At 50.1% G+C, this 18,865-nt stretch overlaps 1 protein-coding gene across 2 annotated transcripts in view; it reads right to left on the bottom strand.

Annotated features, from left to right (window-relative positions):
- Window positions 1-18,865, bottom strand: part of NTN1 (netrin 1) — a 252,362-nt gene that overhangs the window by 228,333 nt on the left and 5,164 nt on the right. Inside the window, exons 1-2 of one of the 2 annotated variants that reach the window (XM_049861262.1) lie at window positions 4,648-4,987; window positions 3,110-4,191 (exon numbers count right to left, since the gene is read on the bottom strand). In XM_049861262.1, the coding sequence (XP_049717219.1) occupies window positions 3,110-4,127 (1,018 nt within the window). In that variant the 5' untranslated portion in view covers window positions 4,128-4,191; window positions 4,648-4,987. Of the gene's footprint in view, window positions 1-3,109; window positions 4,192-4,647; window positions 4,988-18,865 lie in introns of those variants that run through there. The other variant, XM_049861263.1, reaches the window with a different exon arrangement.

Raw genomic sequence — 18,865 nt, forward strand, 5'->3', positions numbered from 1 at the left:
ACCACTGAACAGAAAGCTGGACCAAAAAAATCTTCTAAGGTGCATTGTGCATTTCTTAATAATCTGAAACACTTCAGCCCCATGCTGAAGAACCATTTGTTTTAAAGTTTGGGGTTTTTTTGGGGGAGGGGGAGTTTTGAGCGGGGCGGCTTACCTTAGGGAAAGATGTCACGTCAGTCTATTATAAACCACATATCGTTACTTTATAAAGGCAAAGGCAGAACGGGACAGTGATAATGCTTCATTTTTATCAAGACTGATTTTTGGAATGAAAAAAATATATACTTCTGTACTTTTCTGCCTTAGTTGTAAATACTCCGGGTAGCTGGGCTTCATACGTCAACAGTGAAATTCGCAGAATGGGATTATGTCGGGGGGAAAAATCTCAGTCGATGATGGTACCAAAGTTAGTGTTTGAAGGATTTATTAATGTTTTTTCCTAGCACAGTGCCCTTTAGTGTCTCGGAACACCTGTTAAATACTAATTCATTCACATAGCTCCGCTACAGGGCCTTTTCATAAAAAGCTCGACCTTTCATTGTAAATCACTCTGAAATTGTCCTTGCTGGCTTTCTCTTTTGCAGAATGATGGAAAAATCACGAAGGCTTCAATTAAGACTTTATGGAACTTCAACCTGATGTTCCCAGCTAAATCTACAAGGTATCGGAGCATCTATTAAAAAAGAAAACTATAAATAACCTTAGCAGAATTAAACTGGCTTTGCTTTTATGAGACGACTGAATCATTGGCAAGATGCGAAGATACTTTAACTACTGAGAACTAAAAATCACTTCCGTAAAACCTAGAAAATGTTGTTCACCGAACATTTGTCATGTAGATTATGCAGTTATTTGGCCTAATTAATCTTTTTGAACAAAACCAATTACTAATGACATTAGTTAATATGCTGACTGCTCAATTTGACCAGAATGGTCAATCCAATTTGTGTGCCTAGTTAGTGCTTTGGCCACAAAGACAAAATCCCAAACTACAGGGATGACTTCAAGTGGGTGACTTCCACGATAGCAAGCGCGGTTTGGGTCTCCCTCCACAAGCACACTGACGTGGGGAATGGGTAGGTGGTGACCCTGAACAATACCAGCAGCTAAGACGAATCCTCGAGCCAGTCACATTTTACCTCAGCATCGTATTTACTTGTTTCAGGGTATTCACTTGACTTTGTCCAACTGGAGCCTGCTGGTGATAATACAGAGTCATCTTTCATATGTACATACAAACTAAAACTGATACAGCAAAGCCCTGGAACACTCTTTAAATGTCAATAAAGGACTTTTTCCACACAAAAGAAAGAAAAGAAAAGAGGCAGGGGGAGAAAAAAGAGAAGAGATGGGAAAAACCAACATTTCTGAGGGAATTGAGCAGATCAAAGGGATTTTATTCTCGAAGACCACTAAGTTGGGGCGTAACTACTACCCCTCTGTGGAATACTGAAAAGTCTCTTCAAGCTCGCACCCGTTCTGTCCCATGAAGGAGGGCAAAGAACAATTAGGTCTGCAAACGCGGGACATGCAGTGCAAAAATGGAGGCCTGGCCGTACAACAGGAGGCAAAGCCGCTGCAGACAAGGCCGGCCTGGCTGGGCCTCTGCGCAGACCCGGCCCTCCAAGACATGTTTTCCATTCGCCTGCTCAAAAGCCTGCATCCACAGTCATGAGGCGCAAACTATTCGACAACAACATGACACAATTAATCAGAACCAGACCTCAAAATGTGTGTTTGTGGGGACCAGCGAACTATGCAATGTGCCTCAGAGGGGGAGGCAACTCGAGAGAGTGTCACTGGCGGTTTGGGGAGGGGTAGAAAAAATCTACAAGTTCACAAAAGGTGCACGCCAAATGCCGTAGTGACAGACCAAGTAATTTTCGTTCAAGTAAAAGGTTAGCTGCTATAGTTATTCCACTTTTGTAAAAACGAATGGACAAACCCTGTGCAATAACAGACAAAAATAAATAAGCAAAAGGCCAGGGTTTGGAAGTTTACATCTCATACCAAAAATTTTTAAGTACTAATGCTCCCTTCCCCCACCCCCCCTTTTTTTTTTTGGTGGGGTAAGTAATTCTCATTAAATTAAAATGTTACGGTTTGGAAGTTTACACTCCATACTAAAAAAATTTTTGTACTACCCCACCCCTCACTTTTTTTTTTTTTGGCAGGGGAGAAACTGCTGCCTGACAGCTTCTACAGCAGCTAAGTAGAACGCACCCTTTTTTTAGCCTCATTTTTGACCCAACAGTATTCAGCAGTGCTCAGTTTTGTCAGATTTCTCTTTCAGGAATTGAAACCCCATTAAAAGGGAGAAGCTGGGCCCTTTAGTTAATTCAAAGCTGTTTAATTTCACCAAACCCTGAAGCTAACAAAAAAATGTGGTGGGCTTTTTTGGACCAGGACTGAATTAGTTTAAAATAATTACGGGCCTCTCCTTTGTAATCTGTAGACAGCAATTAATTGAAATCACATCACTCTGCTTTTGCTAACACAAACACACCGTTCAAAAGGAAAAAAAAAATTTTCTCTCTTCAAACCATAAAAGACAAATGGAAGACGGATAAGCGATACTTGTCCGGTACCAAACTGGCCCCAAGCTGCAAAGAGTTCTGTGCCATTTCCCAAGGGATTTGGGATTGTGGAGCTGGAACTTCCCGGGAACGAGGCCGGGGTCCCCAACCGCGCGGCCAGCTGCAGCCTAAGGAAAGGGGGGGTGGGCGCAGAGGTGGATCCCGGGCTCTAGCGAAACCTAGGGGAAGGCAGTGAGTGTCTGCGTTTCGATCAGGGGCTCAGGGGTACCTGTGGGCAAATTTTCTGCAGCTCCCCCTCCAAGCCGCCCCCCCACCAGCATTTCTCCTATTTTTGAACTTCGCAGAGCGCAAGGGGTGCAAACCCTGGGGTCCACAGCAGGCACCACGCGAGTCGAGGGGACTCGCTCTGAGCCCTCCCGGGTCCAGGATATCCCCAACGCGCCTTCCACGGCTCCCACGACGTCCACGCGGCTGGCAATCGCCAGGTGTGGCCACCACCCGTGCTCCCGAGGACCCGCGGCTGTGAGGCCTGGGAGCCACCGCCCGCGTTCCCGCCCCGGCGCCCCACTCACCCACGCACTCGTTGGCCTCGCGGGCCGTGGCTCGCTGCCAAGGCCGGTCGTAGTGGAAGGGTTTGCAGCGGTCGCACTCGGGGCCGGCCGTGTTGTGCCTGCAGTCGCACACCAGGCTGTCGTCGCGGTCGCGCATGCAGCGGGCCGCGTGGCCATTGCACTTGCAACGGCCTCCCACCTGCAGGTCTGACACCGCGTAGAAGTAGGAGTCGCGCGCGAGCTCCGAGTCGTCCTCGTTCTCATCGCCGAAGGTGTGAAGGCGGCTGAAGGCCACGCGGATGTCGGTGGCCGTGACCCAGTCCTGCAGCACCGGCGAGTTGTCGAAGTCGTGCGCCGAGGGGCGCCCGTCCAGCGTGCTGAAGGCGATGAGGCCGCCCGAGAGCGGGCGCATGTCTGTGTGCGAGTCAGTGCACACGGCCTCCTGCTCGTTCTGCTTGGTGATGGGCGCGCGGTGCGGCCGGTTGTACATCCTGCGGCACTGCGTGGAGTAGAACTGGAAGGGCACCCACGTGCGCCCGTAGTCCATGGACTTGTAGATGGCCATGGACTCGGGCCGCGGCGAGCAGAACTGCAGGCTCACGTAGGTCACCTCGAACTTCTTGCCGAGTGACAACGTGAGCGTGACGTTGTGCGGGAACTGCAGGTAGTTCTCGGACTGCCAGCACGTCAGGTTGTGCGGGTTGTTGAGGTCGGTGAGGAAGGCCGGCGGGTGCGCCTTCTTGGGGTCCGAAGCGTTGCAGAGGTGGCAGGAGCGCAGCCGCTCCTCGCCGCGCTCGCTCACCACACAGTAGCGCGCCGGGGGCCGGCCGCAGGTGCTGGACACGCGCACGTCCTTGCCGAAGGCCGCGTTCACGAAGTCCGGGATGCAGCGGCGCGGGTGGCCGTTCTCGTCCGAGCAAGGGTCGGGCTGCGCCGCCTGGCCCGCGAACATGCTCAGCCCGGGCCCGCCGCGCACCGCGCCCACCAGGCACGCCACCGCCGCCAGCGCCGCCAGCGCCTCCCACACTGCGCGCATCATGCTGGGTCCAGCTTGCCCCGGCCCCGCCGCGCCGAGGAATCGGTCCGCCCGCCGCTGAAGGCGCCTGCGGAGAGAGGGGAGCTGCGCTCAGCCGGCCCGCCCCGCGCCCTCCACCCCCGGCGGGGCGGCGAGCGGAGGCGCGGGCGAACGCCCGGCTTCCCCAGCACTGAGCCCGCGGCCGAACGCCCGCCTCGCTCCCCAGAGTCCCGCGGGCAGGCGAGTCCCGGTGTTCCTGAGCCCGCATTACCCGCATCCCTTCCTCCCAGCAGGGCGGTGAGCTGGGGCCGCTGGCGAACGTTCGGCTTCCCAGCTACCGCCGCCTCCATGCCGCCCAAGAGGCATCCCCGCGCCCATCTGCCTGTCTCCAGCCAGCCCGCCTCGCACCCAAAGTCCCGGACGCAGGAGAGCTCGGGTGCCCCAAACCCGCACGGTCCGCGCCCCTTCCTCCCGTAGCAGGGAGCTCCCTCTCGGCTTCCCCAGATGGCGTCCCCGCCGGAAAGTCTGCGTTCGGGGACTTTACCTCTGGAGAGGGCAAAAGAGAAAGAAAAGTTTGTCTGGCCCCAGCCAGGAGTCCGCGCGCCGGACGGCGGAGAGCTTCTTGCTCGCTGCTCCCGGCGCGTCCTGTCTCAGCGCGGGCTTGCCAGCTCCATGCCCGGCGCGGCCGCCGCTGCCCCAGCCTCGGCCGCCGCCGCCGCCGCTCGCGCCCTGGTGACGCCGCAGACGACCGGCTCCGCCGCTCCCGCCGAGGTCGGAGTCCTGCCCTGCCCGCGCCCGGGGCGCACACACACTCCCGCTGGCTGGCGCGCACTCACACACACGCACGCACGCCCCCGAAGGCTCCGCCGCCGCCGCCGCCGCCGCCGCCGCCACTCGCGCTGAGAGTGGGGGGCGGAGGGGAGCGCGGGGGCGGGGGGCGGGGCACCGGGCGGGGCGCCGGCCAATAACGTCTGCGAGCAGCCGCCCGCCGGAGAGCAAAGTTTTAACCCCGGGAAAGAAGAAAGTTAAGGGACCCGGCTCGGGCCGCGAAGAGAGGGAGAGGGGGCGCGGCGACGGAGCGAGGATGCGAGCGGGTGGGAACCGGGGAGCCCGAGAAAGAGAAGCAGAGACAAAGAGAAAGCGAGAGGGGCGCCCGGGGAAGCCCCGGAGAGGGGGCTGGGCCCGACGCGCCCCGCGGCGGGGGGCGAGGGGTGGTCGGCCGGTACTGTCAACCTCGCCTCGGCCCGGCTGCTTGAGATCTCCGCAGGTTTCCGCCGGCCCCCGCGCGGGGAGCGCGCCGGCTGGGGGAGGGGACGGTTTTCTCTCTCCGGTCCCAGCCAAACACATCTGTGTTTGTTTTTTTTTTTTTTTTTTTTTGCAGCGCCGAGGTCGGGCCTTCCTCTAACCCAGCCTCGTGGCCCCTGTGGCACCGCATTCAGGGCCCTGCCCCTGCGGGCAGACAGCCTGGATCCGCGAGGAGGAAGAGGTGGCCTCTGCCTGCTCTCCACTCCTGCCCAAGACCCTGGGGTCTGGGGAAGGAGCTGCTTCCCACCCTCCAGTTGTCGCTGTGAGGGTGGCCTATCTATCCAGAACGCGGCTTCGCGCCAGGGTTCGCTGTGGCGGGCAGGAGTCTGAAGGGGCGAGAAGCCGAGGGCACCTGGGCACTGGCCAGTGCCCCTCCCAGACTGCTCTGCAAGGCTTCAGACTGGGAGCAGCCTGGCTCTGCCCAGCTCCCCTGAGGCGTGTTTATTACCTAACTCGGTCTCCCCTGCACTGGACTACCTCATGAGATCCCCACAACAGCATTGCAAAGAGTAGGCATTAACTCCATCTTGCAGATGAAGAAACTGAGGTCTCAGGAGGTCAAGAAACTGGCCCAAGATCTGCCAGCTAGTAAACGTTAACTCCAGGAATAGAAACCTGGGCTCCTTTCACTAGGCCACATTTGTCAAGTGGAGAATCCCACCCAATTTATAGTCTCATGGGGCATCAGCTTCTCTCTGGCCTTATTCTCTGCCAGTTTTAACACAAGAACTGAGGACAGTGACAGCATTCTCTGGCCATCTTGCAGGAGCGGCCAAACAGCTTTGGGAAAGAACACAGTGGGCTGAGAGTTTGGAACTGAAGTCTCTGTTGCTTTGGTACTTTTAGATGCCTGAGCTAGTAATAGACTTGGATGGAAAGCCCCAGTGCCTGGTGTTGGCCCTTCAGCTAACTTGCTGCATTTATCTCCGTTAAGTGCCTCATTTTGTCTTATTGGTATTGTCATAAATTCAAAAACTCTATGCTTTGGAAGGGGCTTCAGGACTCATCTGGCCCAGCCTTCCCGAGAGACACCATCCAAGTCAGCACTTCCAGGGATGGGAGCTCAGCACAGCACAAAGAAATAAATCCATTCCATTGCAGGGCAACCTGTGTTCTTCCTCTCCCCTGGAGTGGTGCTTTCACTTTGCCTTTCTTGCGCCATTTACCACTCTCTGCACTGTTTATTTATGCCTTGCCTTGGGGAAGACAGGATTTCAGGTGACTCACAAGCGTACTGAAAATATGGCAAAGTGACATAAATTAGAAGTGAAGCAAAAGGAAATAAAGGAAATGTTTAACTACCGTGGACAGTATACAATAGTATGCTGAAAGTCAGCATAGCAGTTAAGAGGACACACTTTGGAGCCAGAGGGGGTGGGTTCAAATTCCGGTTCTACTGTGTGACCTTGGCAAGTCTATTAAATTTTCTGTGCCTTGGTTTCCTCATCCGTAAAAGGGGGACGATAGTATCTACTTCATAGGGTTGTGAGCATCAAATGAGTCAACACATATAAATATCACAGTTACATAACATATATGTATATTATATAACACAAGTGTGTATATTTTCACATGGAGTCCCTGGGTGGTACAAATGGTTAGTGCACTTGGCTGCTAACCAAAGGGTTGGCAGTGCAAGCCCACCCAGACGTGCATTGGAAGAAAGGCCTGGCAATCTACTTTCCAAAAATCAGCCTCAGCCACTGAAAACCTTATGAAGCACAGTTCTACTTTGACACACATGAGTTGGAATTAACTCCACAGCAACTGGTTTTATTTTTACATACATGCATATATAAATACGCATAAAGCCAGGGACATAGTGAGTGGATGTAGAAATGTTAGTTATTAGTATTGAATTGTTATTAGTATTAAATTACTAGATCTATAAAAAAAATTTTTTAATTATGTTAAAGAAGAATATTTAATTAATGGAAAGATGTTCATGACATAAAAAGTAAATTGCATAACGCTGTGCAGGAAACCCTGATGGTGTAGTGGCTAAAAGCTAGCCAACCAAAAGTTCGGCAGTTCAAATCCACTAGGTGCTCCTTGGAAACCCTATGGGGCAGTTCTACTCCGTCCTATAGGGTCGCTGTGAATTGGAATCGACTCGGCTGCAATGGGCTTTCTTTGGTATGCCCCGAAACGAGCCCTAGTGGCACAGTGGTTAAAGTGATCAGCTGCTCGCTGAAAGGTCAGCAGTTCGAACCCACCAGCTGCTTCTTGGGAGAAAGACGTGGCAGTCTGCTTCCCTAAAGATTACAGCCTTGGAAAGCCTGTGCAGCAGTTCTACTCTGTCCTACAGGGTCGCTACAGTGGGAACCAACAGCAACGGGTTTGGTTTGGCTTAGTTTTATGCCCCCCAAAAAACACTATGCACAGTATAATCTCATTTTTATTAAAAAACTATAAAATGACAGCTTTGTTAATAGTGGCTGTCACTGGTTAATGAGATTACAGGGGATTTTTATTTGTTTGTATGTTCTAGATTTTGTACCATGAAATAAGAATGAAAGCTAAGAGGAGAAAGAAAAATGGAAGGAAGACAGAGTAGGGAGAGGAATGAAGCTAAACGGTCCTGGGATGCCCTATTCACCTCCTGTGGGTGGGCTGCAGTTTTATCCCTAAGCTTTCCCGCAGCCAAAATGAAAAGGAGACCATGTCAGTTACACAATTCCCAGTGTCCACGAGATAAAAACAGACCTATTGCTCAAGAGAATTACAACCATTCTTGCTACTAAAATCAGACAGGAATTTCTCCTGGGGGGCCTCATAAAGGGAACACAGTGTGAGGTAATGAGCAAACATCCTCGACAACATCCCCACAATAGACACAACAGTGAGGGGTTTCTGTGATCAGCCCTCAATGTGAGCTGATGGCATCACACCAAGACCTAAGTCAGGAAAAGACATTCTGGTAAAGAGGGGTCCAAAAGAGGCCAATCGGGGTGCCCAGGTCACTGCCCATCAACTTGGGTATATTCTGGAGTATCTAGAAGGCCGGATTGGCAAGTGCACACCAAGCCTTCCTCCCGCTATATTGTTTCTATCAGCAGGGTTTTTGATGGCTCTTGTGTGGCAACAAGTTTGAAATCGCCCTCCCTGGAGTGTGGCTATTCCAAGTCGTCAGCTAAGCTTAGGCCAGTGTGTTCAGTGGGGATGGGGCTGGGGTGGGGCACTTTCTACTATTATTGTGGTCAAGTAGGGCTACATTGATCTCATTTAGTAGTTCCCAGTAGGCAGGATTGTTACACTCACCTTGGAGGTACAGAACTTCTGGAGACATAGTAGGACCGCCCTACCTCCATTCAAAACCCACCTCCCTGTTATTTCTATATTTGGTCCAATTCCAGCCTACATAGCAGTCCTGACCCAGTCTCTGCCTCTTCACATTTTTGAAACCAGCTCTCTGTCACCCTCTGAATCTCTGGGTGGTAAAAACATTTAATGCTCTTGGCTGCTAACTGAAAGGTTGGAGGTTTGAGTCCACCTAGAGGTACCTCAGAAGAAAGGCCTGGCAATCTACGTCCAGAAAATTAGCCATTGAAAACTCTATGAAGCACAGTTCTACTGTGACACACATGGGGTCACCATGAATGGGAGTCGACTCAACAGTAACTAGTTTGGGTTTTTATTTTATTTTGTATCATCCCTCAGTTCTCATAGTGATTTCTGACTGGTCATTGCTTTTAGATCACATGGTAGTTTCCCAATGCCCTCTAATTTGTCAGTGTCCCTTCCTAAAGCAGGCTGTCTTTTGATGGGACAAATGAAAAAAACAGATGTCCAAGTGTTGTGAGAGCCTCTCAAAGTGGGGTTATAAATACACACCTACAAAGGCAGGTCAGACTCGGAGCAGCAGGCTCCACGGTACAAAACGGAGTTCAAAACACAATAGTGGGGCTGGGGGGGGGGTGAGAAAGCAAATTCCCAGGTGTGTCTGCAAGGAATGCGGTGGGAGGGGGAACCATCATTCTTGGCACACAGACAGCCTTACCTGCGAAGCCCAAGGGATCACCCTGGGAAGGGGAGAATGTGGCCGTTTCTAGAAAACTTGGAAGTAGCCAGAGCAGGAAAAGAAGCAGGAGAGTCAGGTGTTCTGGAAACCAAGGGGCAAGAATGTTGCAAGGAAGGGGGAGCCCTGAGCACTGTCACAGCCTGGGAGTTGAAGATAAGATCTGAAAAGAGTCCTCGGGATTAAACTACTTAAGGAAGTCATTGGTGACCTTGACAAGAACAGTTGAAGAGAGTGGTGGGGACAGAAGCCAGCCGGCCTCAGGTTATGGAGTGACTGGGAGGTGAGAAAGCAGAGATAGTGTAGGCTACTGCTTTCAAGAAGTGTGAATACAAGTGGGAGGGAAGAGATAGGGGTGATGGCAGAAAGGTGACATGGGATCCAAGGAAGGTCGGGACTTTTTATTGTTGTTTATAAGATAAGGTTATTTGAACACGTGTAAATGTTGATAGGAAGGAGCCAGCAGAAAGGGAGGTTGAAGACAGATAAAATTAGCCTTGTAAAATTAGCAGGGTGGGTCGGGTGGTCTGCAGGCTTCTCTTGTTTCAATGAAGTGGGAAATGACACCATCTGCTGAGAGGAAGGGAAGCAGGAGGGAGCATTGGAGGTTAAAGGATGGGAGAAGCCTTGTTAAGGTCATTACGGAGAAGAAGATAATCTTTGCTGGGTGGAATTAAAGGTCCTACTGAGGTTGAAAGGAGCCCTGATGGGACAGTGGTTGACCGTTTGGCTGCTAACTGAAAGATCGGAAGTTCAAACCCATCAGCCACTCCATAGGAGAAAGATACGGCAGTCTGCTTCTGTAAAGATTACAGCCTCGGAAACCCTATGTGGCAGTTCTGCTCTGTCCTATAGGGTCGCTGTGAGTCGGGATTGACTCAAGGACAACAGGCTTTTTTTTTTTTTTAAATTGAGGTTGAAGAGCCTTGGTGGCACAGTGGTTAACAGCTCGTGTGCTAACCAAAAGATCGCCAGTTCGAATCTACCAGCCACTCCTTGGAAATCCTACGTGGGGCTATAGGGTCACTATGAGTCAGAAGCGACTCGATGACAATCGGTTCGGTTTCAGGTTTATTAAGGTTAGGGAGTCCCTGGGTGGTGCATATGGTAATACACTAGCTGCTAACTGAAAGGTTGAAGGTTCAAGTCCACCCAGAGGCTCCTGAGAAGAAAGACCTGATGATTTACTTCTGAGAAATCTGCTACTGAAAACCTTGTGGAGCAGTTTTACTCCGACACAGGTGGGGGCGCCATACGCTGAAATCGACGGGACTGTAACGGCGATTGAGGTTGGCGAACATCCACGAGAAAAAATGCCAACCAGCAAAGTCATGGGACGCCCCCACCCCCAGCAATGCTTAGCAGCCCCAGCGTAGGCCCAGAGGAAGCAGACAGCTGGAGTGGTCCGGGGCTGAGGTTCGCTCAGGAGTCAGCAGGCGGGGCAGAAAAACAGGGATAGGAATGTGGCTGATGGGGGGGACCACGGAGATGAAGCCAAGGAGAGAAGGAAGTAAAGACAGGACCGTTATGGACTGAGCTGTGTCTCCCCAAAATCTGTGTTGTAAATCCTAGCCTCTATGCTGTGGTTATAATCCCACTTGGGAATGGGCCGTCTTTGTCCTGTGAATGAGGCAGGATTAGTGTAGGGGGTGTCTTGAGTCAATCTCTTTTGAGATATAAAAGAGATTAAACAAGGGAACAGATTAGAGATGGGGGAAGAGAGAAGCCAAGCCACATGAAGATTGCCCAAGAGCAGAAACTCAAAAGAGACAAGGACCTTCCTCCGGAGCTGACAGAGAGGGAAAGCCTTCCCTGGTACTGACTCCCTGAATTCAGACTTCTAGTCTCCTAAACTGTGAGAAGATAAATTTCGGTTTGTTAAAGCCACCCACTTGTGGTATTTCTGTTACAGCAGCACTGGATGACTAAGACAAGGACAGAGCTGCAAAGAGGAAACAGAGGGGCCAGGGCTCTGTAGCTGTGCCGTAGCCGGTAACCATATGTAGCTTTGTCAATTTCAGCTTGAATTAATTAAAATGAAATGCAATTTAAAATTCAAGTTGCACTAGCCATCTTTCAACTGCTCAATAGCCGCGTGTGACAAGGGGCCCCTGATCGGACAATGCAGATAAAGAGCATTTCTATCCGCTCAGGAAGTTCTATTGGACACAGCTTGCCCAGAGGGTTCAGGAATATAGATGAAGAGATGGGGAGGGGATAACAGAGGAAGTTCTCTTCCCAAAACGGATGTCTGAACTGATGATTCCAGAGGTGGAACAGCTGTGGGTGATGACAAGCGCAAGAGGGGGGGTTCAGCTGTGAAGCAGAGGTGAAGGTGATTGGAGATGAGGAGACCAAGGTGTTGGGTGGGCTGTCCATCTGGGTATTAAAGTCACCTGGGCCAGCATCAGAGCTTGGGGCAGAGATGAAGACTGGTCCAGGTGTGGCTGTCTTCAGCACAAAAGACAGTGACTAGACAACAAGGTGATTCCAAGGAGATGCAGAAGGTGGAATCGCCGCTGGCTCTGGTCTTAAAGGAGCAGTGTTTCATTGCTGTTGTTTTAATGAAGATAGAAGGAGCACTGGGGATGGAGGAAGACCACAGCTTCCACCTCCTGAGCCTGGGGTGTGTGTGGTGTGGGAGGAAGAAGACCCCACTAAAGAGGGCTGCAGTGCCGGTGGAGCCTCTGGGGAGAGCCAGGTTGTGGGGTAAGCATAAAGGTGGGGGAAGCAACCAGGGAGGGAACAGGGTGAGGATGCAGGGGAGGGGACCCCCAGGGGCTGGGGGCCCAAGATGGCACAGATTAATGGTTTATGAGGAAGGAGGATAGAAAGAGAGTAAGGGCTTAAGAGAAATGAGATAACCAGAAAAGCCTTCCTCTTGGACATGACCAAGAGTTTTATTTTTAAAATCAAGCCTTTACGTAATGCTTACTATGCGTCAGGCACCGTTTAAACACTTTAAAATCATGAACTCATAATCCTCATGACAATCTTATGAGGTAGGTATATTATCATCTCCATTTTACAGATGAGGAAACTGAGACACAGAGAAGTAATTTGGCAAAGGCCACGTCGCTAGTAAGTAGAGGAGCTGAATTTTGAACCAGAATGGTCTGGTTCCAGAGCTTGGAGTTCTTAATCGGCACCCATGGGCAAGACAGGGAGTGGTAGTTCAGTGGTAGAATTCTCACCTTCCCTGCGGGAGACCCAGGTTCAATTCCTGGCCAGTGCACATCGTGAACATCTACCACCCACCCGTCAGTGGAAGCTTACGTGTTGCTCTGATGCTGAACAGGTTTCAGTGGAGCTTCCGAACTAGGACAGCCTAGGAAGAAAGGCTTGGTGATCTACTTCTGAAAACCAGCAGCAGAAACTCTATGGGTCCAATGGTCCAATCTGTTGTGCATGGGGTCGCCATGAGTCGGAGACCAAGTGGATGGCAGCTAATAACAAGAACAACACGGGCAAGACAGGCCGGGCTGGTCGTAAGCTTTCCAACAGAAATGGATCTCAGCCATCCCCCAACAGAGGGAAGGGACTCATCCCTATCGGAAGTATGAACTGTGGCCTGGATTAATTGGGCTTCTAGGTGATCTGGTTCCCAGACCCCAGATACGGAATGGAAAGATCAGCAGCATCTGGTGATCGGGGGCATCTGGCCCCTCCAAAAGGGTCAGCTGTGGCCTGGGTTGATTGTATTTCCTTCAGAAATGGAAAGAACCTGACTTAGACAAGCCTTGATTCAAATCTATAGATAGATAGATAGACAGACAGATAGAGAGATAGATAGAGAGACAGATAGAGAGACAGAGAGAGAGCTAGATAGCTAGCTAGCTAGATGACAGACTGATAGACAGACAGACAGACAGATACCTGCCATCAAGTCGACTCCAACTCATGGCAAACAGGCACAACAGAACGAAACGTTGCCCAGTCCCGCGTCACCCTCAGGACTGCTGGCCGGTCGGTCACTGTGACCACTGTGCCAGTCTATCCCCCGAGGATCTCCCTCGCCCTGTTGAGCCTCTGCTTCATCAGACATGACATCCTCCTCCCGAGACTGGTCCCTTCTGATGTGTCCAAATCAAGTGAGTCAGATAATGTTCTGTTGTGACCCGTAAGAATTTCAATGACTAATTTTCAGAAGTAGATCACCAGGCCTTTCTCCCTGGTCTGTCTTTGTCTGGAAGCTCTGCTGAATCCTGTCCACCACAGGCGACTCCTGGTATTTGAAATACCAGTGGGATTGCTTTCAGCATCAGAGCAACACACGGGGCCACCGCGGTATGACAAACTGACAGACGGGTGGTTAGATTCTGATTTATCGCTTATTAATTCCTGTGGCCTTGAGCAAGTTGCTTTACCCATCTGAACATCGGTTTTCTCACGGTGAAATGGGGGAAACCACACTTACCTTCCAGGCTTATTATGGGAATTAAAAAACGTATCTGAGCAGCTGGCATGTAGTTGGGGCTCAATGCATGATAGTTGGATTTTGTTTTGTTTTGCGTGTAAATGATCATAAGCCTCAGCTCTAGTGACCAAATCTCTCACCCTGGCATCCTTTTTTTTTTTTTTTTCCCATTCCAGCCTTCTAGTAACCAGCTCACCTGACCAGCCTCATGGCTGACGCTCAAGGGATCCCAGGTCTCTTGACAGGATTTCGGAAGGTGTGACTATTCTGGAAAAGGCCTCGGAATATGGAAGGACAGCTTGACAGTGTGCATCTAATTCCTCCGTGCTGTTCATCTGCATTTTCAGCCTAGGCCTCCCCTTTTGCAGGCTTCTGCTTCTCGGCTGAGGACTCCGGGGTTGGGCATAGAAGCCCATACAAACCCCAAATCCGCCAAATCCTTTAATCTACCAGAACTCTTTGAAGGGGTGAAAATGCCTGTGGATAAGGGGAACCAGCAGATGTAGTGTATTTTCATTTGCAAAAAGCTTTTGACAAGGTCCCACCCCAAACGCTGTTAAAATAAAGAAAATGGGTCACCATGGGGGGAAGCTTTGTCATGGATGGAAGGCTGGCCTTGAGGAAGGAAACAAAAGGTGCAGATAAAAGGATGGTTCTCTGGGTGGAGAAAATAGTGGGGGGCCTCTGAGCCCAGAGTTGGGGCTCAGCTCATGGATCATTTATACGAACTCTGAAAGAGGGAGTCCCCTCGCCGTCACCTCAAGGCTTAGAGATGACACTGAAGTGATGCCATAAAAAGGGGATAAATTGAAGAAGGATCTCAGGAGGCTTACGACTGGGCCGCAGAACACAGGCAGATTTAGTCAAAGATGATGTATTTGGGGAAAATAATTTTAAGCACCCTTACAGGAAGAAAGGTTGTCAGTTAAGGTTTTAGGACTCAAATACAAAGTGTTTCCTTAAGTGTTTCTCCATGGAGATGCTATTGGCATTTGGGGCTGGAAAACTCTTCATTGTGTGGAAATGTCCTGTCCACCACAGGACATTTAGCATTCCTGACCCCTGTCCACCCCTGCCAGTAGGTCCCACACCCCCTACACACATACACCGGTCATTACGACAGTCAAAAAATGGCTCCTCACGTATATAAATAACCCCTAGAGGTGCTACACTGCCTCCATTCTGATCCACTTGAGTTACTAAGACCAATAAAAGGCTAAATACATTCCTAGAAAGAGAACTGGAAACAAAACAGGACACACTTAGGTTCTTCTGGGAAGTTCTAGTCATCAAGCCTCAAAAAAGTGTGTGGATGTGGAGACTCCAGGAGAAGAGCAATTAGACTGTGAAAAGTGATTGGACAAAAAACAAAGCAGGGGAGGTGGGGCTGAGACAAGATAACTGGGGAGGAGAGGGTCGTGGTGATGGTTCAGTGGTAGAATTCTCACCTTCTGTGTGAGTTCAGTTCCCAGCCAGTGCACCTCAGGTGCAGCCAGCCCTGTCTGTCATGGAGGATTGTATGTTGCTATGATGTTGAACACGTTTCAGCAGAGTTTCTAGACTAAGAAGGACTAGGAAGAAAGGCCGGGTGATCTACTTCTGAAAATTAGCCAATGAACAGCCCTACAGATCACAACAGTCTGATCCATAACCAATCATAGGGATGGCACAGGATAGGGCAGTGTTTCATTCAGTTGTGCATGGGGTCACCATGAGTCAGGGGATGACTCGATGTCAGGTAACAACAGCAATTAAGGAGGGTTTCTCTGAGAAGGATCTAGATAAGAAGAGTGACTAAGGAGGAAGGGAGCCATGAGGATACAATGGGGCTGCAGGGGTGCATTCCAGGCAGAGGGAACAGTAAGTGCAAAGGTCCTGAGGCAGAGCTTGACTGGTGTAAGGACAGGAAGGGACCAGCTTGGTGGGGGCTCGGTGAGCAAGAGGGAGTGGTAGAGAGGTAGGTAGGGGCCAGGCCATGCTGGTCTTGCAGACTTTGAAAAGGAGTTTGGATTTTACTTACTGGGACTCTTCCAGGGATCCCTCCTGGTGCTTCCACAGCCCTGTGCTTGCTTTTCCATAGCTCTTAATACCATACTGGCTCCCTGACTTACTCATGAGTTTGCTGAGGGAGGAGCTGCATGTTTCCCCTCTGAATCCCCAGTATTAAACAGGTTGCCTGGCACAAAATAGGCACATACTACAAATTCGTTAAAGTTAATCAATTAAAAACCACAGCATCATGGACAACTGAAGGGGTGACCAGCTGCGCTAGGCTGGGGAATGGCCCCCCAAAAGATATCCATGTCTTAATCCCTGGAACCTGTGAATGTTACATTATATGCACACACACACACACACACACACACACCCCGACAACTTTGCAGATGTGATTAAATTAAAGATCTTGAGGAATTCTGAATTATTCATGTGGATCCCAAATGCAATCAAAGACTTTCTTGTAAGAGAGAAGTAGAGGGAGATCTGACAAGACAGAAGAGGAGAAGGCCATGTGAAGATGCAGGTAGAGATTAGAGTAATGTGGCCACAAGCAGAGGAATGCTGGCAGACATCAGATGCTGGACTAGGCAAGGAACAGATTCTCCCCTAGGACCTCTGGAGGGAGTGCTGTCTTGCCGACACCTTGATTTCAGACGTCTGACCTCCAGAACCACAGGAGAAGGTGTTTCTATTGTTTTAATCCACCAAGTTTGTGGTAAATCGTAGCAGCAGCAATGGGAAACTAATACACCAGCGAGTCCCCAGAATGCCAGGATTAAGAGGGTCTTCTTCAAATCTTAAAATGCACGCTTGGGGTAAATGGAAGGATCAAAAAGAAAAACCAGTAATACTCTGGTCTTGAGACATTCCTAAAGGCTTCTTTCAGTTTTCTTCTCGTGAGCAGTGATAACATCTTAAAAAATTACGGTTCCTTAAAAACCATCTGCCACTGAGTTGACTTAGAGGCACCATTCCGGGTGGACTCGAACTTCCAACCTTTTGGTTAGCAACTGAGGGCATTAATCATTTGCACCAGCCAGGGACTCCAAAACCAGTTTCCGCTGAGTCAACTCCCACTCATGGTGACCTCCTGTGTGTCACAGCGAAACTGTGCTCCGTAGGGTTTTCAATGGCTGATGTTTTCAGAAGTAGATCTCCAGGCCTTTCTTCTGGAGTGCCTCTATGTGGACTTGAACCTCCAATCTTTCAGTTAGCAGCTAAGCATGTTAACCATTGCACCACCCTTAACCTCCCCATAATGCTGAGTTCAGCACCTTCAATGGAAGTTTGCCAAGTGCTTACTGTTTTTCTTAAGGCACTGTAAACTCTCTTTTCTGGAGGCCAGGGTTCCAGCAACCATATTCAGAACACGTTCCAGAAGTAAGAAAATAGCCTCATAGGCATTTGAGAGAACAGTAGCCACAACATCAGAGAAAGTCCACAGGAGACATCAGAACCTCCTCACTTAGAAGTGTTGGTACGCTGAGGTCAGCCATCTTCTGCTCTTCCAGGGTCACAGGGAACCACAGACTAGGACCCTTGGGGAACAGGTGACAGCTGAGCACTGACAGTCTGAGAAGTGACAGCTGACAGGAGAATCTGTCCCAGGCACCATCTAAGAATTCAGGCAGGTCATGCAACCACCAAGAATTTCTGAGGGCACTACTGAATTTGAGCCCAGAAGAATTAGAGAAGAATGGGAGCATACCTTAGAGAGTGTCCTGTCCAATGCTCCCAGTTTACAAATGAGGAAACTGAGGCCCGGGAAGCTGAGCAAATTGCCCAGGAACTTAAGCAACTTGCTGAGCAAATTGTGAGTCATCAAAATGGATTGTGGGTCACCCATTCAATAACACTTAGAAGGTACCTGCTATATTTGATCCCACTAACTTTGTTGTTGTTTGCTGTTGGGTGCCACTGAGTTGGTTTTGACTCTTAGTGACCCTGTGTACAACAGAACCCTATGCACAACAGAACGAAACGCTGTCTGGTCCTGCGCCATCCTCACAATCATTGTTACGTTTGAGCCCATTGTTGTAGTCATTGTGTCAATCCATCTCATTGAGGGCCCTCCTTTTCACTGACCCTCTACTTTACCTAGCATGATATCCTTCTCCAGGGACTGATTCCTCCTGATATAAGATGTCCAAAGGATGTGAGATGTAGTCTTGCCAACCTTGAATCTAAGGAGCATCCACGAACTTAGGTGGGGAAAAAAAATCATGATTTTGATAGAAAACATTTTTTCACGAATAATGATGACATAAGGAATTTCCATGCTAAAGGAGGTTTCCACTAAAGACAAAAATCGATTGTGTGGAATAGGTCATTTTCCCTAAATACTACTAAAATGAGATATTACTGGTCTATATGTCACACGCAGAGAAAATTTAGGGGACTTAACTCCAGGAGGTGGTACAGGTGGTAACGAATAAAAACAGACACGGACCATTGATTCCAAACAGAATGGGTAAATGCATGGATTATTCAACCAACATAAAGAAAGCGAGGATTTGGGGCAGAGATAGGGACCGCTCCCTCACCTACGGAAGCTGGTGTTAGGCAAGGAGGGCCATCATGCCAGCCCGTGGAATCATGCCAGAGACTAGACACAAGCTTGACAGACATGATCTGGCCTAGTAACTTCCTAGCCTCTGGTCAAATACCTGCTTTACGGGGTCTGCCAGAGAGCCCGGGTTCTTAGCACTGTTTGCAGGGAGCTCCTTGGTGGGTCGGCAGGGTGGGGCGCCCAAGGGCACTATTCCAACTGTGTTTCAGTCATGCACTCTCCCCTCTCTTAATGTGTCTGTGATGTTGGGTAAGTCACTTCTGCCCCTCTGAGCACCAACTTCCTATTCTGAAAAATGTGGGGAGTAGTCTGGCTTGCCTCCTTCCTTCCTTCCACCCCTTCTACGGATATCAGGAGTGCTGGGTTAAAAAGCATATGCAAAGGACATTGAACTGTCCTAAACAAATACAACTTTTATAAAGTTATGTGGAACCAGATAACCCAGGGCCACTCCC

Source organism: Elephas maximus, chromosome 19 (genome assembly GCF_024166365.1).
Source record: "Elephas maximus indicus isolate mEleMax1 chromosome 19, mEleMax1 primary haplotype, whole genome shotgun sequence".
Lineage (NCBI taxonomy): Eukaryota > Metazoa > Chordata > Mammalia > Proboscidea > Elephantidae > Elephas > Elephas maximus.